The sequence below is a fragment of the Lithobates pipiens genome, unplaced genomic scaffold (genome assembly GCF_037356315.1).
Source record: "Lithobates pipiens isolate NorthernLeopardFrog02 unplaced genomic scaffold, aLitPip1_a1.2 Scaffold_16, whole genome shotgun sequence".
NCBI classification, from domain to species: Eukaryota; Metazoa; Chordata; class Amphibia; order Anura; family Ranidae; genus Lithobates; species Lithobates pipiens.
Genome location: NW_027507748.1, coordinates 383,943,308 through 383,965,032, shown reverse-complemented (window position 1 = coordinate 383,965,032; position 21,725 = coordinate 383,943,308). Strand labels below are relative to the sequence as shown.

The following is a 21,725-nucleotide window of genomic DNA, read 5'->3' as shown; positions in this document are numbered from 1 at the left end:
CGTTTCTGGTGGGTTATTTCTTGAGCCATCATTTTCTATTCAGATCATATTCCCTGGAAAATTAACAAACGTGCCATGAACTTTGAAAGATCAAAAGGATCAGAGGCATTGCAAAAGGGCTGAAGGGACATAGAGGAAAAAAAACATTGGCTGAAATCACAATGTTGGGTTTAATTCCAACAGTTGCATTACTTTTCTTGTCTATTGGAGCTTATCTCTTCCTGACAGGGTCTCTTCTGTCACCCATTTAACAAGCCATGACTAATACTTACATTTTTTAGACTTTACCATGTAGATTATGTCACTGCAACACAGTGATCTAGATTCTGATTTGTGACATTTTGTGTTTTATCTATAGTGCAGAACTACTGAAATTGAAATAAAAATCACTGGAACTTGATAACTTTTTTTACTTTTTTACATTTTATTTATAGATACGTCTGTTTCCCTTACAAAGAATTGTTTTTCGACCCACATCCTAGACCCATGTCCAGATTTATGTACCAGTTTTCCTAGGTTTGCCGCTCAGAAATAAGAAAATATAATGAGTGAATATACTGTATACTGATAACTCTCAGGAAGTTATTCTGACATTTAATTTTGAAATGGTAAAAACAGCACTTGTAATTTAAATGGGATCACAACATTAATTCAGGTTTCTTTAATTACCTTTTGAAGAAACTTTCCACCTGAAGACATAGGGGTGTTATCCTACATAAAAAGACAATTCTAGGCTCAATCACTGTATGTTAGTTGTAACATAGATCAATGGTGGGTGGAAAGTTTGAATGGCAGGAAATGTATCTTGGGTTAACATTCTAAATTGTGGGTCAAATGTGTAACAAGCAGAGACGTTTCTTCATGGCAATCAATGGCAAATTGTTGATAAAATTAGTGTTGTCATCTGCATATAGTAAATTGTGAACACAAATCGGGGCCAATGGCTGCACAATTTGCATCTGGGTTTCTCTTTCGTTCGACGGACACATCGCCTCCTTAATCTTGACCATTGGGTTATATCGCCTCTGCAGGAGGACTAGGCAGAACACCTGGCTACGCCCATGGGCTGTCTTCAGTCAGTATATAACCCCCCTCCCTGCTCTAAGTATTCAGTTTATTTCTGTTTGGTCAGGAGTAAGGACCTAGCTCCTTGCTGGGATCTTTTGGTCCTAGAAAATTTTACTTTTTGTCTTTTTTTTTTTTCCATGCATTTTCTCCTGGGAGATCTGCAATCAATTGCCAGGCTAGGCAACGTGCTGGATAATCTAGATCCAGTGGTCTCCCCAGTGCAGCCAGAGAGCAGATCGCAGTTACGCACTAGGTCAGCTACAACATAACCTCAACGGATGGAGGCTGGCCCGCGAGTTAAACGTCTCGCAAGGTCGCATACGAACGGGCTCTGGTGCGAGTCGCAGCTGTCCCTTGGCCGACAGCCCCCCCACTTCGGTGGCGAGGAGTTATTTCTGGAGGGTCACCTGCACCATGGATCGGTAAGTACAGTCCCCCCTTTCCCTCTTTGCGTGGTTTTGGGTGGACGCGGGTACGCTGCAGGGATGGTCTGACCTGCCTGCAGGATCCCTCCTCCCACCCTAAAGTTCCCTGGTTAAACTGGGCTTCCTCCTCCCCCCACAGATTGGTGGGAGTCCCAGGGCAGTCAGCAGAGACCCCTGGGGGTCTCCCCTGCCATTTCCCTTCTGGGCAGTGTGTGTCCTGCCCTGGCAGTATGGGGGGCGGGGTTCCAGTGCAGCGGAGGCCCCTAGGTGCATGCAGTGTGAGGTGGTGCACAGTTTGGGGGTCCCAGTAAAGAGCGCATAGCGGTGTCCCCTTAAATGTTCACACTGCCTGGTGGAGTACAGTACCTTTTTAGAAGGGGATCCCCCTGCAGAGGGTGCAGCAATGTTGTGTTGGAGGCACAGAGAGGATCCTGGCAGCAAACTTCAGCAGATGACATCACTGGGTCTGGCTGGTCTCCGGCTGGTGGCCATGTTTGTATAGCCGATGAGGTTACAGTGGCCATTTTCCATTGGTCTGGCTGGTCTCCGGCTGACGACCATTTTTGTGTAGCCGATGATGTCACAGCGGCCATTTTCATTAGTCTAGTGAGATGCTAGAGACGGCCAGAACCTCATGGAGATGCCAGAGCTCCTCCTGTTGCTCCCCTATGCTTCTCTTCCTGTCCTGGGATACATGAAATGGACACCGACATTGGTGTTACTGGGTCCGATTGTGGCTCTCCTCCATTTGGTAGGATGAGTCTTTGGGGGTCCTTGTGTATCTCCTTCTCTGCTGATAGGTACCCTGGTCATTGGGGTGTCAAAGTTCCTTTGTACTACAGGGTCTTCTTCCTTTATGGAGCCTCAGGGTCGCATCTCACCCACTGAATCCCCCATGGAGGTGGCAGGTCCCTCGAAAACCCCAGCTTCCCATGGTTGCGCTGATGGTGGTCCTTGAGTCATTTGTATCCCGGGTGGAAGTAGCGTGTGGGCAAAGACCTGGGGGGAAGCGCCCCCCCGCCTTCCCCTTCCCAGTCTGTCTCATCTGATCCTGAGCCTGATGCTGCCGCATTACCTATAAGGAATGGGAACAACCAAAATCACCCTTTGTGGTCCCCAAACGTTTCTCAGTATGCTACCCCTTTGAAGAATCACTTTAAAGAAGTGGACTACCCCACCAGTGGTGGACCCTCCTGTTTCCAGGTTGAATAGCGCAATCATGATCCCAGTAGAGGAATCCCCATCCTTTAAGGACTCAGCTGACAGGAAAGTAGAGGCTGTGGCACACAGCATGTTTACTATGGCTGGGTTGGCATTGTGTTCTGTCTTGGCCTCGGCTCTGGTGTTGCAGACACTAATGATATTGGCCAAGCTTTTGCGCCAGGGTCTAGGTAGTGAGCTGGTTCCCGCTGCTTGATTTAGTGGACCAGTTGGTCCATGGGCTACAGTATATTTGTGATGCAGCCTTTGATGCAGCTCCTGTGCTGTCCAAGCTTTTGATTTCAGCAGTGGTGATTAGACGTGTGCTGTGGCTTAAGAATTGATCAGCATCCTCTAAAAAAGCTCTAGTTGATCTGCCCTTTCATGACGACCGCCTGTTTGGGGCTACCCTGGATGACATCATTAAGGGTATCACAGGGGGAAAGAGTACCTTCTTGCTTCAATCTAGGAAAGGGAAGGAGGCTTGTCGCAGATGGGGGCCTTCCTTCTCAGCCCAAAAGAAATTCTTCCGGGCTCCCGGGACTGCAGATAAAGGAAACAGATCTCTCAAGTCTTCCCCAGGAAGTTCCAAGAAATCTTGGTCTGGTAAGCCTTGAGCAATCTTCTCTGGATCCACTGACAAGACTCCTTGAGCATGAAGGTCTTCCCTCACCCATTTCTGGGGTAAGGGGACATCTTCGCTGATTTCCTGATTCATAGACCTCCTTCTTGGGCATAAAGGGGCTCCATGAATTGAACCTTTTGGGTGTACCAAAGGAGGGGGACAGAATTTGTCCACTTCATGGGGCCCTGTGTCTCCTTGTGTCTCCTTGTGTGGGTATAATTCCTGTAAAGGTTCAGGTGACATCAAACTACCCAAGGTTCCCTCTAGCCCTGTCCAGGAAATTGTGCTACCTGGGTTTGATTCTGGAGTGAATTCTGACCAGGTTAGTCATTTTTCTTCTCAATCGTTGGCCCCTTCAGCAGGTTCAGTGCCACGAGCCTCAGTTACTTCCAATTGACATCTTGCAAGTTCCTCTGGTAGTTGTCCTAGTTTCACTCTGGGGCCAACGCCTTCCTCTTCTGCTGTGCCTACGAAGGACCGAGGGCGAAAGTCTTTCAGTGGCCGTAAATGTCCCTTGGATGCTACCTCTAAAAGAGGACCAGTTGTACCGAGGGCAGAGCTTCCATCCTGTTTTACAGTAACTGGTTTTAATGGCTTAGCCATTGAAAGCCAGGTACTGAGAGGCAGAGGTCTGTCGGTATCAGTGATCCCTACTATGGTGATGACAAGGAAGTTGACTTCTAGTAAGATATACTATCGTACGTGGGAAGCATACGTTTCTTGGTGTGGGTCATTTGCCATTCATCCTCGATCCTTTTCTGTGGCTCGGATCTTAGATTTTCTTCAACAGGTCATTGAGCAGAAGTTGGCTTTGAGCACCATCAAGGGCCATGTGTCTGCCTTAGCAGTCTTCTTTTAGTGAGCCCTGGCCACTCACTCTTTAGTTCGTACCTTCATTTAAGGAGTCCGGCATGTGACTCTGCCTGTATGGTCTCTTTTGCCGCCATGAGATTTAAACTTGGTGCTATCGGTTCTCCAGAAACCTCCACCTGAGAATATTCAGGAGATTCCCGTACCTACATTGTCCCAGAAGGTGGCTTTCCTGGTGGTTATTACCTTGGCCCGCAGGGTTTCGGAGTTGGCAGCGTTGGCGGCATTATCCTGGCGTAGTCCCTATTTAGTACTCCATAGGGATTACGTGGTTCTTCGTCCCTGTCCGTCATTTTTGCCCAAGGTTGCCTCTGACTTCCATTTGAATGAGGACATTTTGTTGCCGTCCTTGTGTGCCAAGCCGGCTCATCCCAAGGAATTTGCTTTGCATACCTTGGATGTGGTTCATGCAATTTCGGTGTATCTGGAATCCAGAAGGACCAAGGAAAGGGCTGGCCACTTCTTTGGCTACCATCTCCCGATGGATCAGACAGACTGTGACTCAGGCCTATTCTATTAAGGGTCGGGTTCCCCCTTTCCCTGTCACTGTGCATTCTACTCGGGCGCTTGGTACTTCTTGGGCCTTCCGTCATCAAGCATCAATATCACAGGTTTGCAAGGCGGCCTTTTGGTCGTCAGTGCATACCTTCACTAAATTCTATAAAGTAGATATTTTGGCATCTTCAGATGCTTCTTTTGGCCACAAGGTTTTGAAGGCTGCTGTTTAAGAGGGGGGTTCCCTCATAAGGGGTGTTTTTTCTTTAAACATTTTTTATTTCAAATGGGGCTTATGTGACCCAGTTAAGGCTCATGTGTCCTGGTTAGGGCTCTTGTGGTTAGCCTTGGGTTATTTTGACCACCCCTCATTTTTCTATGGCACTGCTTTTGGATGTCCCAATGGTCAAGATTAAGGAGGCGCTGTGTCCGTCGATGAACGAAAGAGAAAATGGGATTTTTGTACTCATCGTAAAATCCATTTCTCTGAGTTCATCGATGGACACAGCTCCCAAATCTCTTTTTTTGATACTTCTTCTTTTACTGCTTTCTTCAAAACTGAATACCTAGAGCAGGGAGGGGGTTATATATTGACTGAGGACAGCCCATGGGCATAGCCGGGTGTATTTTTGTTCTGCCTAGTCATACTCCTGCAGAGGCGCTATAACCCAATGGTCAAGATTAAGGAGGTGCTGTGTCCATCAATGAACTCCGAGAAATGGATTTTACAGTGAGTTCAAAAATCCCATTTTCCCATTAAAGAATGGGGAAATTGGACATGCTGCAAATGCAACTTGATCTGGTGAACACCCCTATATGTTCCCCATCCTGGGTAAAAAAGCTTGCATGAATGCTACAAGGGTATGTTTTGTCGATAGAACTTCAGCACAAAAAACATGTCTAGATAAAGTGTGGAAGGGATGAAACGTCATGTTAGGTTTGTATTTGCTGTTTGTATCCACATTGATGAGATGTCTCCTCGCTTCTTGCCTCAGTCACCACACAAGAAATAAATCCTCACGATGGATACATAAACATGCATCTCATCATATCTAGTAAACATAGATTTTGGAAAGTAGATTTAGAAATTCCTTCCGCAGTCCATAAAACTTTATAGAGAAAACACAGAGAAGACTATATATTTTTAACTACATAAAGCTGAGTTAATGGGACATTATATAATTACAACTTTCAGTTAAACACGACAGTAAAAAATGAAACCGTTTCAGTACAAAATAAGTGAAAACCAGTACAAAGGAATTCTGTAGTGCAACATTTTAAAGAGTTAACTCACCCAAAGCTGATATTATAGTAGATCGGATGGCAAGGAGTTTAATCACCCACCAGCTTTATATCTCTGATGCAGATATCTCACCACACACATTTCCACTTTTAGCTACCTGCCATAGGCCTTACAAAGGGTCTTTACTCTTCCTGACCGATTTGTTGTTAACACGAAGTCAGCTTTGATGCTTTAGAAGCTACATAATAGGCATCCATTTTGACACTTGAGTTGCCTTTGGAATGGTGGTTGCTTGAGAATGGCCTTGTGATTAAGTGACTTCATAGATTGGAGTCTCCAGAACTGCCCAAGGCAAAATTGTTATCAGGCTGCTTAGTGCTTGGCATGACCTTATTGAGTTATAATTATTCCCCCTGTGACTGTCTGCCAGTAATCAGATCATCTCTTCTGTATAAAGGGCATGTCAGTTTACTGTTCTGTGAACTGGCTTTTGAAATTTGTGTAGCTCCAGAGCAAAAATGGATAGTGTGCTGAAGAATGGCCACATACAAGAATGCAAAATACAGGTCAGCAACACCTGTCACTGGGGATCAATTCAGCAAACTACATGATTTTATCACAAAATTTTTTTTAATATATAGTTAAATAGTTAGGTTAAAAAAAGACACTAGTCCAAATAGTAAAAAAAAACAAAACAATGCACACAAATAGAAAATACTATCCTATAATAAAGCAAGACCCAAGTTGCTCTAGTGGGCCAAAATGCCTTCCTGCCTTCCCCATGAGGAATTCAGATATTCCCTGGATCAACTACCCCTGGTTTTCCTATCCAGTTCTATTGTGTGCCTTTTAGGAATTATCCAGCTCTTTAACCACTTCAGCCCCAGAAGGATTTGCCCCCTTAATGACCAGGCCATTTTTTGCGATGCGGCACTGACAATTGCGCAGTCATGTGACGTTGTATCCAAACAAAATTGACGTCCTTTTTTTCCCCACAAATAGAGCTTTCTTTTGGTGGTATTTGATCACCTTTTTATTTTTTGCACTATAAACAACAAAAAAACGACAATTTAAATTTTTTTTTTACTTTCTGCTATAATACATATCCCAAAAAAAATTAAAAAAACAAATTTATTCATCAGTTTAAGCCGATCTATATTCTTTTACATATTTTTGGTAGGCGTATATTGATTGGTTTGCGCAAAAGTTATCACGTCTACAAACTGCAGGATAGATTTAGGTACTTTTTTGTTTTTTATTGTTTTTACTGGTAATGGCGGCGATCTGTGATTTTATAACAGGACTGCAACATTGCTGCAGACAAATATGACCCCAAATTAGTCTTTTTGGGGACCAGTCACATTATTACATTGATCAGTGCTATAAAAATACACTGATTAATGTAAAAAGCACATTGGCCAGGAAGGGGTTAACACTAGGGGGCGATCAAGGGGTTAAGTGTTCCCTCAGCGTGTTCTAACTGAAGGGGGGATGGGCTTACAGAAACATGACAGAGATCACTGTTCCCGATTACCGGGAACAGTAGACCCCTGTCATTTCACTAGGCAGAATGGGGAAATGCCTTGTTTACATCACATCTCACATTTACATCTTGTTTTACTCCCCTCACTGCAATCGCGGCCAGCAGCAGACATCCCGTGCTTGTACCCGCCCAATATCCTGCTTTAAAGCAAGGATTTACAGGTACCCCAATTTGCACAGCGGTGCCACTCTGTAGATGTATATCAGTGTGAGCAAGTCAGCAAGTGGTTAAAAAAGACACTAGTCCATCTAGACAACCAGGGAAAAAAAAACACACAAAAAGAAACCTCCATATATACCACTCAATACCCACAGAGAAAGGCAAAAAAGCTCAATAAAGCATGATCCAATTTGATCCAGCGGGGTAAAAAAATATTCTATGGATCAACTACCCCTGGCATTATTACTTCTAAACAGTAGTATTCTGTTATATTTTGTGCATTTAGGAATGCATCCAGGCCTCTTTTAAAACAATCTACTGAGCTGCCCAGAACCAGCTCTTGGGGGAGTCTTTTCCACATTTTCACAGCTCTTACGGTGTAGGTTAAATCTCTTTCCTCTCCTCCATATGTAAAGAATGTCTCCTTGTCCTCTCTAAAGACCTGAAAGTAAATAACTCAACATCAAGTTCACTATATGAGCCACTTATGTATTTATACATGTTGATCATATTCTCCCCTTAATATCCTCTACTCAAGAGAGAATAAATTCAGTTCCTCTAATCTTTTCTCCTAGCTGAGCTCCTCCACGTCTTTTATCAGTTTGGTTGCCCTCCTCTGCGCTCCAGTTCTTCAATGGCATTTTTTTGTGAACTTGTGCCCATAACGGAATGGCATTTTCCAAATGAGGTTTTACTAATGATTTTTAGAAGAATAAAATTATATTTCTCTAGTTGGAGTCTAAACATCTTTTAATACAAGAATGTTATTTGCTTACAACCCCAATTCCAAAAAAGTTAGGAAGCTGTGTAAAATCTACATAAAAAAACAGAATTCAATGATTTTCAAATCTGATAAACCCAAATTTTAGTCACAATAAAAAATAGAAAACATATCAAACTAAGAAAATGTACCATTTTAAGAAAAAATATGGTATTTTTAAATAAAGTATTTTTGAAATTGAATGCAACGCTTCTCAAAAAAGTTGGGAGAGGTCAACAAAAGATAATTTTGCAACTAATTAGGTTAATTGGCAGCAGGTCAGTAACGGGTCAAGTAAAGATGGGCAGAGGTTCACCAATCTGTGAAAGCAGCATCTAAAAAGCGTTGAACAATTTCAGAATAATGTTATTTAACATAAAACTGCAAAGACTTAAAGACCCCTTTTCACAGAGGCACCGCTCCGCGTTAGTGGTAAAGCGCCGCTTTACTCTTTTCAGCTGCACTTTTTAGCCACTAGCGGGGTGCTTTTAACCGTCGCTAGTGGCTGAAAAAAAGGGTTAAATTCTTTGGCAGCGGTGCCCATTGATTTCAATACATCGCTCCTAAACTGATCCAAAGATACTGCTTGCAGGACGTTTTCTAACATCCTGCAAGTGCACCGCTCCAGTGTGAAAGCACTCGGGCTCTCATAATGGGACTGCAGGGGAGGCATTTTTAGGCACTTTACAGGTGCTATTTTTAGCCCTTTAGCACCTGAAAAATGCCTCCAGTGTGAAAGGGACCTTTAATATAAAGTTGCTCTAAAACCATGCTACGTGAAAGAACAAGACTAATTAGCAGTGCACAGGACTAAGTAAAACAATAAAATAGCTAACAGTATCAAGGAGAGATTTTTATAGCAAAACCATTTTGTTACTAAAACCTCAAACCGAAAACACAAATACAAATGTATTTATTCAGTTTACTAAACCTGCACTGCAAATATAGGGACATCTGTAGATTAAAACAAAAAGTGCAGCTTTGACCAAAGTGGACTAATGCCCTTGCTATGGTTGTAAGCCATTTACATAGCTCATGAAGCTTGCCATGAAAAGTTCCAGGACATTGTTAAGAGACTCCCACGGGAGTATATGCCCGGAAGTGGGTGCAAATACTTGTCTTAGACAGGTATCTGCATCCCCTTCCCCCCTCAAAGGTGCCAACTGTGGCACCGGAGGGGGGGGGGGGGGGGGTTTCCGATGAGCGGAAGTTCCACATTAGGGTGTAACTCCGCTTTAAGGTAAATGGTGGTTTACTTGGCCATCTTTAAAAACTTGTTTCTGAATGGATCATGGCTTTCAAAGAACATCGTGTTGGTTTCACAGTTTGCATCACTTGCAAGCTTGCATTATTCCCCTGTAATTTATTATTTGCAAGCATCATTTTGCTCTGCAAAAATCATAATAATTTGATTCTAGGTCTAGAATGGCTTGTGTTTTTAAACATGACAGCTCTACACTGTAGGCTAGCTCAGGACTGCCTATAATGCTGTCTGGGCAATGATGTCCGTTTTTCTCTTGCCTGAGTTTTTAAATGAAGAAAATTTGATTTTATCCTTCTCAGCTGCTGAACACAATGTGCGCAAACTGTGCTTGTTATGTTTCCTTCAATTGACAGACTGTCTGAAATGTATAATTATATCATAACTTGTAATCACTTTCATAATGTAACATTTCCATGCAATTTTAAGAGAGTAGAGTAGTGGACATGAACCGTTTTATCGGTCTTGCCTTATGAAATATTGGGCAAAATAGATATATGTTTACATGTACATTTGTGTTCGTTTTTTTTTTTTTAACCTAAAACTGAACTTCGGGCACAAATACTTTCATTTAAATGTTTTCTTCAATCATTTCAAAAGGAAATAAATCCACTTTTTGTGCACCAAATGTCCAGACATTAACTTGTAACAGTGACATCATCACTGAGCTGAACATAGCCTGTACAGAGAGCAGTGCTCTGGGAGGGACCCAGCAGGCCCCACCCACTACAGGCTGCCTGCAGAAAACTGCAGGAGGGGCGGAGACAAGACCAGTCACCCTGCACTAAGGGAGAGAGCAGAAATGGCTGGTCTTTTTTTTACAGGAAGCTCCTGCATAGAGGCAGTTTCACACTGAATTACTGCACAGATCTGGAAGAAATACACAAGCACACCACAATTCAAGAAATAATACACATGCATTCTGTATTTAGACAATAAATGTTTGCGCAAAACTCAGCTTTAAGTCTTTTGGTCTGTCACATCTTCGGTAATTGTAAGGTATTATAGTAACTTGACATATAATAGATTCTGGGATTGGAAATAATAATGAGGACTTATGCCCTGTACACACGGGCAGACTTTCTGATGGAAAATATGCGATCGGATCGTGTTGTCGGAAAATCCGATCTTGTGTTGGCTCCATCTGACTTTTTCCGTCGGAATTTCAGACACACATAGTTTGAGAACTGGATCTAAAATTTTCCGACAACTAAATCAGATAATTTAAATTCCAATTGTGTGTAGACAATTCTGACGGACAAAGTTCCATGAATGCTCGGAATAAATTTTGAGAAGAAAGCTATTGGCTACTGGCCTCTTTATAGTACGTGCTGTAAGTCACCTCGTTCTGAATGATCGGATTTTCCGTCAACTTTGTGCAACCGTGTGTATGCAAAGACAAGTTTGGGCCAAAATCCGTTGGAAAAAATCCAACGGATTTTGTCGTCGGAATGTCGGATCGTGTGTACAGGGCATTAGATTGTAAAATGTACAGAATGTACATATACATGTTTTGTATACCTGTGTTTTTTTTGTCCTGGATCACTAGTATACACAGTATATGGTCCCATTTTCATGGGTACATTACTTTCTTAGCTTTTTCACCTTTTCTACCTAGAGCTTTATCCATCTTTAATATTGAGAGGGGTAACTGTAAGGGGTGCAGCCATGACTGCGCCCAATGCTGGCCCATATGCAAGCACTGTTCTCATTTATTTACCAGATGTGTTGGTCAGATTACACTTTGAATGGTTGTGAGTTACTGGCTTAGATGACCTTTTCCTGTAAATGAAATATTTAACATATTTCCCTATATCTTTCTATAGGTCTGGAAGAGATCCGGAGCTTGGTTTTACAAAGCTATCCCAAAACACATTTTGCCATTAAAAATGTCAAACAAAACAGGTGAAATCCACTTAAAAAATATACAAGCTGAGCCTCAAATGCAAGAGCTAGGAACTGCTACAATTAATCGAGCATACAACTGGGCAAAAGGAAGAGGTAAGTTGGCCACTGACTGTATGCTGCTCTTGATGTCATGCCATGCTGTCATGCTGTCATCCTAAAAACTAATTTATCGTTTTCATTGCTGAACAACTTAATATATTAAATAAGGACAAAATATTTCTGGTGATCCTCTAAACATGCCTTGTCCTTTTGAATTGTTTGCCATTAGGGATGAGCCGAACACCCCCCGGTTCGGTTCGCATCCAGAACATTCGAACGGGCTGAAAGTTTGCGCAAACATACGAACACCGTTAAAGTCTATGGGACTCAAGCGTGAGAACTCAAAAGTGCACATTTTAAAGGCTAATATGCAAGCTATTGTCCTAAAAATAGTTTGGGGACCCGGGACCTGCCCCAGGGAACATGTATCAATGCAAAAAAAGTTATAAAAACAGATGTTTTTTCAGGAGCAGTGATTTTAATGAGGCTTAAAGTGAAAAAAGTTAAATATTCCTTTAAATATCATACCTGGGGGGTGTCTATAGTATGCCTGTGAAGTGGTGCGTGTTTCCCATGTTTAGAACAGTCGCTGCACAAAATGACATTTCTAAAGGAATAAAAGTAATTTAAAACTGCTTGTGGCTGTAATGTAATGTCAGGTCAGGCAATATGGATGAAAATTATTGAGAAAAACAGCATGGGTAACCCCCCCAGCCCATTACCAGGCCCTTTGGGTCTTGTGTGGATATTAAAGGGAACCCCGCACTCAAATTAAAAAAAGAAAAGGCAGGGGCCCCCAGGCCCTATATACTCTGAACAGCAGTATACAGGCGGTCCGAAGAAAGACAGGGATTATAGCTTTGTTCTTAAGTTGAATCTGTTTTTAATTTGGAACTGGTACATTTTGTAAGTGTAGCTCCAGTCAAAAAATCTATTTTTAAGCTTTTTGGAAAACATAGGGAAGGCTTATCACCCCATAACATTTGTTTTGCTCTCTGTGCCCCTATTCAGAATATTTCACCTCACTTTCTGTCCCAATGACAATTGGATTTTGAAAATCTGGTGTTTTTAGGGAAACAAGGATTGGTGGTAAAGCATTAGTGGAGGAGACACCTTTTTCTCATTGTAACTCTTATACCCTGTACACACGGTTGGATTTTACGACGGTTAATGTGCGATCGGATCTTGGTGTCGGAAAATCCAATCGTGTGTGGGCTCCATCTGACTTTTTCCGTCGGAATTTCCGACAAAAAAAAAGTTTGAGAGCAGGATCTAAAATTTTCCGACAACAAAATCTGATTGTTTAAATTCCGATTGTGTGACAATTCCGATGGACAAAGTGCCACACATGCTCAGAATAAATTACGAGACGAAAGCTATTGGCTACTGCCCTCTTTATAGTCCCATCGTACATGTTCTACATCACCATGTTCTGAACGATCGGATTTTCTGACAACTTTGTGCGACCGTGTGTATGCAAGACAAGTTTGGGGCAAAACCCGTCTTAAAAAATATGATGGATTTTGTCATTGGAATGTCCGACCGTGTGTACAGGGCATTACAGGAGAGAATTTCCCTTTCTAGGGGTAGATTTCCTCTCACTTCCTGTTGTCTCCCTCCATTTGTAAGTAGGAGTCATTTGAAAGTAGGGGCCTACCCTATATACTCTGTAGAAATTTGGGCCTTAGGTGTTGGTGGTACCAGAACACTGTAAGCCCTCAGTTACTCTTGGTGGGCACTGGAATAGGCCTTGCTGTGAAATATTATATGAAGAATTGCAATTGCTGACCAGGGTCAGAAAAATTGGGCCTTTTTCTGGTGATGTGGTGGTGTTGCCACAACACTGTAAGCCCTCAGTTACTCTTGGTGGGCACTGGAATGGGCCTTGCTGTGAAATATTATATGAAGAATTGCAATTGCTGACCAGGGTCAGAAAAATTGGGCCTTTTTCTGGTGATGAGGTGCTAGTGCCACAACACTACAACCCCTCACAGATACTCTAGTTAAGTGCAGGAACAAGCCCTGCTGCAAAATATGACAGCAATAATTGTAATTACACCCCCTGTTAAACAGGGGAGAAATATTGGGCTTTAGGCACTGGTGCCACAACACTTCAACCCCTCACAGATACTCTAGTTAAGCGCAGGAACAAGCCCTTCTGCAAAATATTACAGCAAAATTTGAAATTATGCATCCCTGTTGAACAGGGGCAGACAAATTGAGGTTTAGGCACTGGTGCCACAACACAGCAACCCCTCACAGATACTCTAGTTGAGTGCAGGAACAAGCCTTGCTGCAAAATATTACAGCAGAAATTGTAATTACATGCCCCTGTTAAAAAGGCACAGAAAAATTGGGCCTTAGCCACTGGTGGTGGTGCCCAGAACCAAAAACGTTCTTACAAGCTATCACCATGAACATTGAGGAGAAATAGGATAGTCACTCAGCATAACAGGATAGTCACGCAGCATCAGCATGGGCAGTCTTGAAGGGATCTCACATTCATAAAAAAATGATTCAGGTGCTTGGTAGCTGGTGATCCAAGACTGATTCATTTCTATGAAGATGAGCTATTCAACTGAGTCGATGGACAGACGCACTCTGTGATCGGTTACAAAGCCTCCAGCAGCACTGAATGTGCGTTCCGAAAGAACCCCCTGATGCAGGACAGGCCAGTAGCTCAATTGCATACTGTGCAAGCTCTGGCCAGTGATCCATCCTCAAGACCCAGTTGGAAAGGTCTCCAAGTCTGATCTTGCTTGCTGTAACTGATCAGACCTTGAGGCTGCGGACTAAAAAATTGTCTGAACGCATCTGTCTGACGGCCACCTTCTCTACCGCTCCTTCTGTGACTGACTGAAGCCTCATCAACACGTTGTCCAGGATCAGGAATTTGTAACCTCTCAGGCTCTGGAAACGCATTGCACAAACCTTTCTGCAAGGCCTCCCGAAGATGTTTCATCTTCTGCTCCCTCTGCGATGGCTGGATACGTTTCGCAACCTTACCCTTGTAACGTGGATCAAGGAGGGTTGCCAGCCCGTAATGATTCCTCTCCTTGATACCACAAATCCAAGGGTCCTTTCACAGGCTTTGCAGGATCAGGGAGGCCATGCAGGTTTGCTGAGGCATTCGGTCCGGAGTCTTCTGGGTCACTAAGGACGACCTGATCTGCAGGCACCTCCTCCCAGCCACATACAAGTCCATGGGTTTCTGGGGACTGGAAACGATCCCTTGAAGACTGCTGTTGATGCTGAGTGCTAGTCTCCACCTCCATGCTGACAAAATCCTCCTCCTCCTCTTCCTGTGTGATCCTCGGGCCCGCAGGAACACTGTCTGGATAAAGGGGGCCTTGAGATGTAAGGAAGTCCTCCTTTTCCTCCCTCTATTCTGCCTCAAGTGCCCTGTCCATTATTCCACGCAGCGTGTGCTCCAATAGTTAGACAAGAGGGACAGTATCACTGATGCATGCACTGTCACTGCTCACCATCCCCGTGGACTCCTCAAATGGTGACAGGACAGTGCATGCATCCTTCATCATGATCCACTGGTGTGGCAAAAAAAAAGCCAAACTCCTCTGACCCTGTCCTGGTACCATAGTCGTGCAGGTACTCATTGATGACTCTCTGCTGCATTTGCAGCCGCTGCAGCATGGCCAACGTTGAGTTCCATCTGGTGGGCATGTCACAGATTAGGCGGTTCTTGGGCAGGTTGTATTCCCTTTGGAGGTCAGCCAGCCGAGCACTGGCATTATATTACCGGCGGAAATGCACACAGACTTTCCTGGCCTGCCTCAGGAGATCCTCTAAGCCCGAGTACCTGCACAAGAACCACTATACCACCAAATTAAGGACATGAGTGAAATGGGGAACATGGGTGAAGTGTCCCTGTTGGGGGGTGGAGCGGAGGTTGGTGCCATTGTCGCAAACCACCATTCCTGCCTGAAGCTGGCGTGGCATCAACCACCTCTGAGCCTGCCCCTTCAGAGCTGACAGAATCTCTGCGTCAGTGTGGCTCCTGTCCCCTAAGCACACCAGCTCAAACACGGCATGGCATCTTTTAGAGTAAGAGGCCACGGAGGAAGATGAAGCGGAGGGGGGGGAGGAGAGAGGTTTGTCAGAATCACCACTAGTAACATTTTGGAGGCGTGGTGGTGGAACAATACTGCACCCTGTCCTGCATCCTTCCCAGCTGCCAACAGGGTCACCCAGTGCGCCGTAAAAGATAGGTAACATCCCTGTCCATGCCTGCTGGACCATGAGTCAGCGGTAATATGCACCTTACCGCTGACCGCTGTGTCCAGCGAGGCCAAGACATTGCCTTCCACATGCCGGTAGAGAGCCGGAATCGCCTTCCATGAAAAAAAGTGGCGTTTTGGGAACCTGCCACTGAGGTACCGCACATTCCACAAATTCACGAAAGGGGGCAGAGTCTACCAGCTGAAAAGGCAGCAGTTGGAGTGCTAGCAATTTAGCCAAGCTAGCATTTAGCCACTGGGCACGTGGATGGCTGGGACTGAATTTCTTTCGCTGGTTTAGCAGCTGGGGTAGGGAAATTTGCCTGCTACAATCGGACATTGGTGTAGCAATAGCAGATTGCCCGCAAGTACTTGTCACACTTAATTCTACACCTTTATTCCTCTCAGTGCAGGTTTCTGAGAGAACTGAAGGTATAGTGGGGTTGGAGATCCTAGCTGATGAGAAGCAAGGAGAGGTCCGCCTTGTTCTTTGTTGTGGGTATTTTAAGTATGCTTATCCAACAGACTGCATTGGAGTTCGACATATGTCTAGTCAAGCATGTGGTACCCAAGTGGCTGCTGTTTTGGCCACGCTTGATACTCTTCAGACATATGTTGCAAACAGCAACAGTGCAATCTGCTGCACACGTTTCCAAAAAAGCCCACACCTAAGAACTTTTGGAAAAACGTGCAGAGTCAGCAGCTCCCTGCACATGAGGAGCTCTGCAGTGTGATGCAGTCGGTTGGCTGTCCTTAAGCTGGACCCTGGAAGGCATCCTGCCTTGTTGGAGATGTGCCTCCTCCTCCTCTCTCCTATCAGGCACCCAAGTAGAGTCAGTGACCTCTTCATCCCCTCCCTCCTCTTCACTGGAGCAAACCTGGCAGTATGCTGCAGCTGGGGAAACATGACTGCCAGTTTGTTGTCCTTCTTGGGCACTCCCTCTCTCTGGGCTCACGTTTCTGCCTTCCTCAAACTGGGTACCATCATCAGAGCCTTCAAAATGCTGTGCATCCTCCTGCAGCATGTACCCAACACTGTGGTCGTACAGTTCGGGGGACTCCTCAGGGCATGATGGTGGGGCTAGGGAAGGCGTGACTGATGACATTGAGTCGATGGAAGAGGCCACTTTGGAAGCTGCATTGGCAGCCAAAGTACTCTGAGCCTGGGTGACAGAGGATGAGTAGGATGAGGACGGCTTGGTCATCCACTCTACCAACTCTTCTGCATGTTGTGGCTCAACATGGCCAGCTGCCGAAAAAAAAGAACAAGCGTGCCCCACGGCCACGTGCTGAGGATGCATCATGTCCATGACCAGCAATGTTGGCTGTAGACACAGCGCCTGCTTGCCCTCTTTTAGTGGCCTGTGAGCGTCTGCCTCTCCTTGTTGGCCTTCCAGACATACTGTATTTGATGTATTTATAACAGTACGACTTGGTAGGCATTATAAGGTGCTTATTTCTAACTTATCAGTGCTTCACTTTTTCTATCTGGTTCTAGAAAAACCCAGCATTTGTAAGTATGGGGCACTCCCTCTACATCCAACAATGCAATGCTTGGTGTCTGGGCAACCAATTATCATGGTTAAGTGATGGCACATGGTGGCATTCAAGTTAGTGGAGTGGCACATAATATCTCCTGATATCCTCACTAGTTATTGGTGTGGGGCATTTGTGGAGCATAGGCATCAAACATGCACTGATATCTTGGTAACTGTGACAGCACTGGGGCTTTGGCTTGTGAATAGGGCAACAGGGACTTTGGAGGGAAAAAGCATGTACAAGTGAAGTGAGCAGTCTATCAAGTAATAGTTTAATTTAAAAAAGAAAAATCTTTAAAGTAAATCTTTTATTTCCCTTTATTTTTTTATTGATTACAGAATTGCCTTTTTTTTTTGTAGAATTTGGTTATGTTCATATATTATCTAAGCTTTATTGTCATTTTACATTATCAGCAGATGCATAGAAGCGTTTCCCCTTTTTTTGGTATATAGCAGTTTTCCAGAGGGACCTCTTATTTTATTTGCATCTGGCATACATTTGCTGTAAATTACATTATTAAAACAAACCACTTCTATAGTTGTAAAGTTGACGTTTTTACTGAAAAGCAATCACAGTTCTAAGATTTCTTGTGGTTTCAAGTCTTGCTGCTCATTAAATAAAATCTCTTGTTTGGTTATTGAATTGTTTTTATTGTAGATGGTGCCACTAGGTGGAGCATCTTTACTTAGTAGGAAACGACACCCATATATACATGGTATGCATGTTCTCATTGTGCTTATACATGATGTGGCTAGACACATTCATCCTTTTCCATAACTGATATATGGGCTTAAGACATAATTAGTGAGTTCCCATAAAGCATAGGTTCTAGAATTTTAAAAACCTTTCAAGGGGAATTTTTGACTTTGGCTCTTTGACAGCAGGGCCGTCTTTAAGGCAGGGCAAAAGGGGCAGCTGCCCTGGGCCCTGTCACTATTGTGGGGCCCAAAGAAGCTGCCCATACTTGCCAACTATCCCAGTTTACATTGCCTTGTCCCTTGAAGTTTTAGTCTATGAAATCTATGACTCACCTGCAGACCCTGTGTTTACATATAAATAACCGGCATTCATATGTAAATAGCAGTGACATGCATAAAGACAGCATTCATATGTATATCATGCCCTCCTGCAGTGAGGAGATGATGTGCTGTAACCAATAGCATCCAGTGAGCAGTATTACTGTACAGTAATCTTGAGCAGCCAATCAACAAGCAGAAATCATGTGCTGTAACCTCTAGCAACTAATCAGTGAGCCTTAAGGAGTACTGTAACCTCTAGCAACCAGTCAGAAAGCAGTAATGATATGCTGTAACCTCTGGCAACCAATCGCAATTGCTGCCTGATCCGATACACTAAACTGATTTTAAGTCGAGCTGCTATTTATTGTATGTCTCAGAGAAGGTGGAGAGTGAAACTGCATGGGGTGAGGGGGGCCCTAAGAAAATTTTTGCTCAGGGCCCAAACAATATTAAAGACGGCCCTGTTTGACAGTACAACCAAAGCTGTGTGCAGTTTGGAATTAATGGCTCTACAATATTAGGCAGGATTTGCACTATACATCGGCGGTTCCAGATGCACTTTGGCCATTGGTTTGCATCTTGAAAACAGAAATAGTTCTCTTATTTTTGGCATATATGGTAGAATGATACACATGAATGCATTCTGTTTTAAGAAGGCTTTACTGTGCTGCATTCAGGGATTTTAACATAGGTTTTACAAAACTGGATTGCCAGGGGTGTGAATCTAAAATTTGTTAGCAGTCTGATCTAAAAATAAAATAGCAGTCTGTTTTTCCTTTTTTTATTTTATTTTACTGATGCAGGTACAGAATTTGTTGTGTATTAAGAAGAAAGTATATTTTAATTTGAATTGTGACTGAAGTATTTTGCACAAAAATGCAGTGTTGTAAATGTTGACTACAGTTAAACAAAAAGTCCAGATATGCCATTCTAGTTAATTCTTTGTATGTTAATGAAGCACACTATTCCCTTGGGAGCTGCTACAGTAGTCGTTCATACAGTACAGCTGGTTTAATCCCCGCTTCTTCCACCCCCGCTGTAGTAAAGCACAGACACGTGTAGAACAGTTAAAAACGTTAACTTTATTCCAGATTCCGGCGGGTACTATTTCCTCAGTGATGCACAGATATACATTGCCTCTGGGTTGAAATGTACAAACTTGAGCTTTAGTCCAGATTCCGGCAGATACTATCCCATCAGTGATGCACAAAATAGGAGTTGCCTCTAGATACAAATGTATGTGCGTGAATAGTCCCTCTCCTTTAGTGAGCTGACACGCATGCCTCTCTGAAAAGCATGTGGTATTGAAACGCTAGCAGTCCCAGGCCTTACCTGCCCTCTCCTCCTGCCCTTTTCTTTCCAGGCCAGCTCAGGAAAGGTCCAGGCCAACCCTGGTTCACTCCTGTCGGTTTGCAGCTACTTATTGCTTTGGAACATGGTGGAAACCTTCCAGGTCTGAAGTCTCTGAACCTCCATCGCCTTCCGGCGAAGATTTGTGTGGCTATCCAGCACTGGAATCTCTGAACTTCCAGGCCTTGCAGCCCTAGGCCTTAACATCACATTTTTCTGCCTGTGTGAATTCGTTCTTTTCCCATCTCCAACTCCCCAGGGAACATGTGACCCCAGTGTATATGAGTCCCGCCCCTGACCAAGCAAATTAACAATTGGACAAGAGCTCCATACACACTGCCTGTCCATCAGAGCCTGACCCGCCTCCTTTCCAGAAGATTCCTCTGGACAGCAAGGGAGTGTTCTCCCAGGGTGATGAACAGGTGGTCACACCCCCCTCTAACCTATAACACCTCCCTAACCCAAACAAACCTCCAGGCCTATACAAATACAGTAAGGCACTGGCAATTTAGCCTAACATTTAAACTAATAGCACCCACCTAAAGTGGTGGGCGCTACATTAATGTAGAGCATCGTATTATATAGGGTGCACTGAGACATGTTCAGTGAACATTTATGAAAAAGCACTTGCCCTCCGTGTTTTATTTCAGTTCAGCCTCCCACTGCAGATACATGGTTTGTCTATTCTAAGCAGGCTTTCCAAACTGCTAGCTTGAAATTATGCCATTATAAATATAACACTAAGGCTGGAATCACAGCTATGCATTTTTAATGCTTTTTGCATTTTGCAGATTTGCACTACAGAACACGTTCCATAGGAAAAAATGTTAAATGGACTGTAGTGCAAACCTGCAAAATGCATAAAGCACTAAAACTGCATAGGCGTGAATCCAGCCTAAATGTTTAAGCCATAAAGTATATGGCTTGGAGCTGAGTGACACTAGGAGGAGGACCAGCATGACTGGGAGTATTAGTGGGGCTGATGATGATGATCATCATCAGTAGCCGCCCACTGGGCTCTGGGGCCGGCAACTGCACCCTGGAGCCTGCTGAGGGGAGAGAGTGACAGCGCAGTTTGGTGAACAGAGCTGGTCTGAAGTGGTGCTCAGTGGCTCTGAAGATGGTGAACATCTGCACGCTGCACAGGCATCTGGATTTGCGGCTGGATGTCCTTATGGACAGAGACAGCTAGGTGAGCCTTCTGTTTCATATCCTCCTTCTTGTTCTTAGTCTCTCTCTGTTCAAGGGGACTCCAGGGGGGCTTAGTTGATAGCTGAGCAGGGATTGGGCAATGGGGGGTGGCTGGAGTTTTATGGGGCAGTGCTGGGTCCTCAGTCCCTTCTTTGGTGAGGGCTCCTGGTGCATATGGTGTCATACACACCCTGTTAGCAGGTCTTAGGGAGGTGCTGGCATGCTGTGAAGCTGGGGTGACGTCTGGTATCTGTGTGGTCCACAGTACAAACTGCCACCTCCAGTGTCAGTGTTCAGGCGGTCAGGGTTTCATCTTTGGCCTCCTCTGGTCAACAGCTTGTGGCGCCTCTGGTAACTAAAGCCTGTAAGGCTTCGGAAGACAGAACGGCTGACAAAGGAGTCACCGTGGTACATCTGCTTATGTTGCAAAAATGCAATGTGTATGTGTGTTTTAAAGAGCCTTTGGGTGCGCATCTAAAACCAGAAGTGAAGGAGTGTATATGTCGGGAAAAAAAAATGTGTTGCCATTGGAGAAATTTAACTTTAAAGTTAGACCAGATAAAGTGAAAAGGTGAAGAAAAAGGCAGTATCGGTTGATTTCCCCGTATGTAACTGGTTGCAGGAGTATGCAGTTTTAACTAGTGTCATTGGGGAAAAGGCCCCTGAGAATTGCTCCCCCCTTTTTTTATTTTGTTATCTGGACTCTATCTGTTAAGTCCATCGAGTCTATGGTGGGGTTGCTTGGTTTCGATGTGACAAGCAATTTAGTCAGCGCAAGGCAGTCTGGCCCTCTTT

The 21,725-nt window shown here is 44.1% G+C and overlaps 1 protein-coding gene across 8 annotated transcripts in view; it reads left to right on the top strand.

Moving 5' to 3' along the window:
• The window catches only part of RPH3AL (rabphilin 3A like (without C2 domains)), a 296,941-nt gene that overhangs the window by 156,981 nt on the left and 118,235 nt on the right, over window positions 1-21,725 (top strand). For all 8 annotated transcript variants that reach the window (XM_077482240.1, XM_077482244.1, XM_077482239.1 and 5 more), the window contains one exon: window positions 11,476-11,650. In XM_077482240.1, the coding sequence (XP_077338366.1) occupies window positions 11,476-11,650 (175 nt within the window). The remainder of the gene's footprint in view (window positions 1-11,475; window positions 11,651-21,725) is intronic.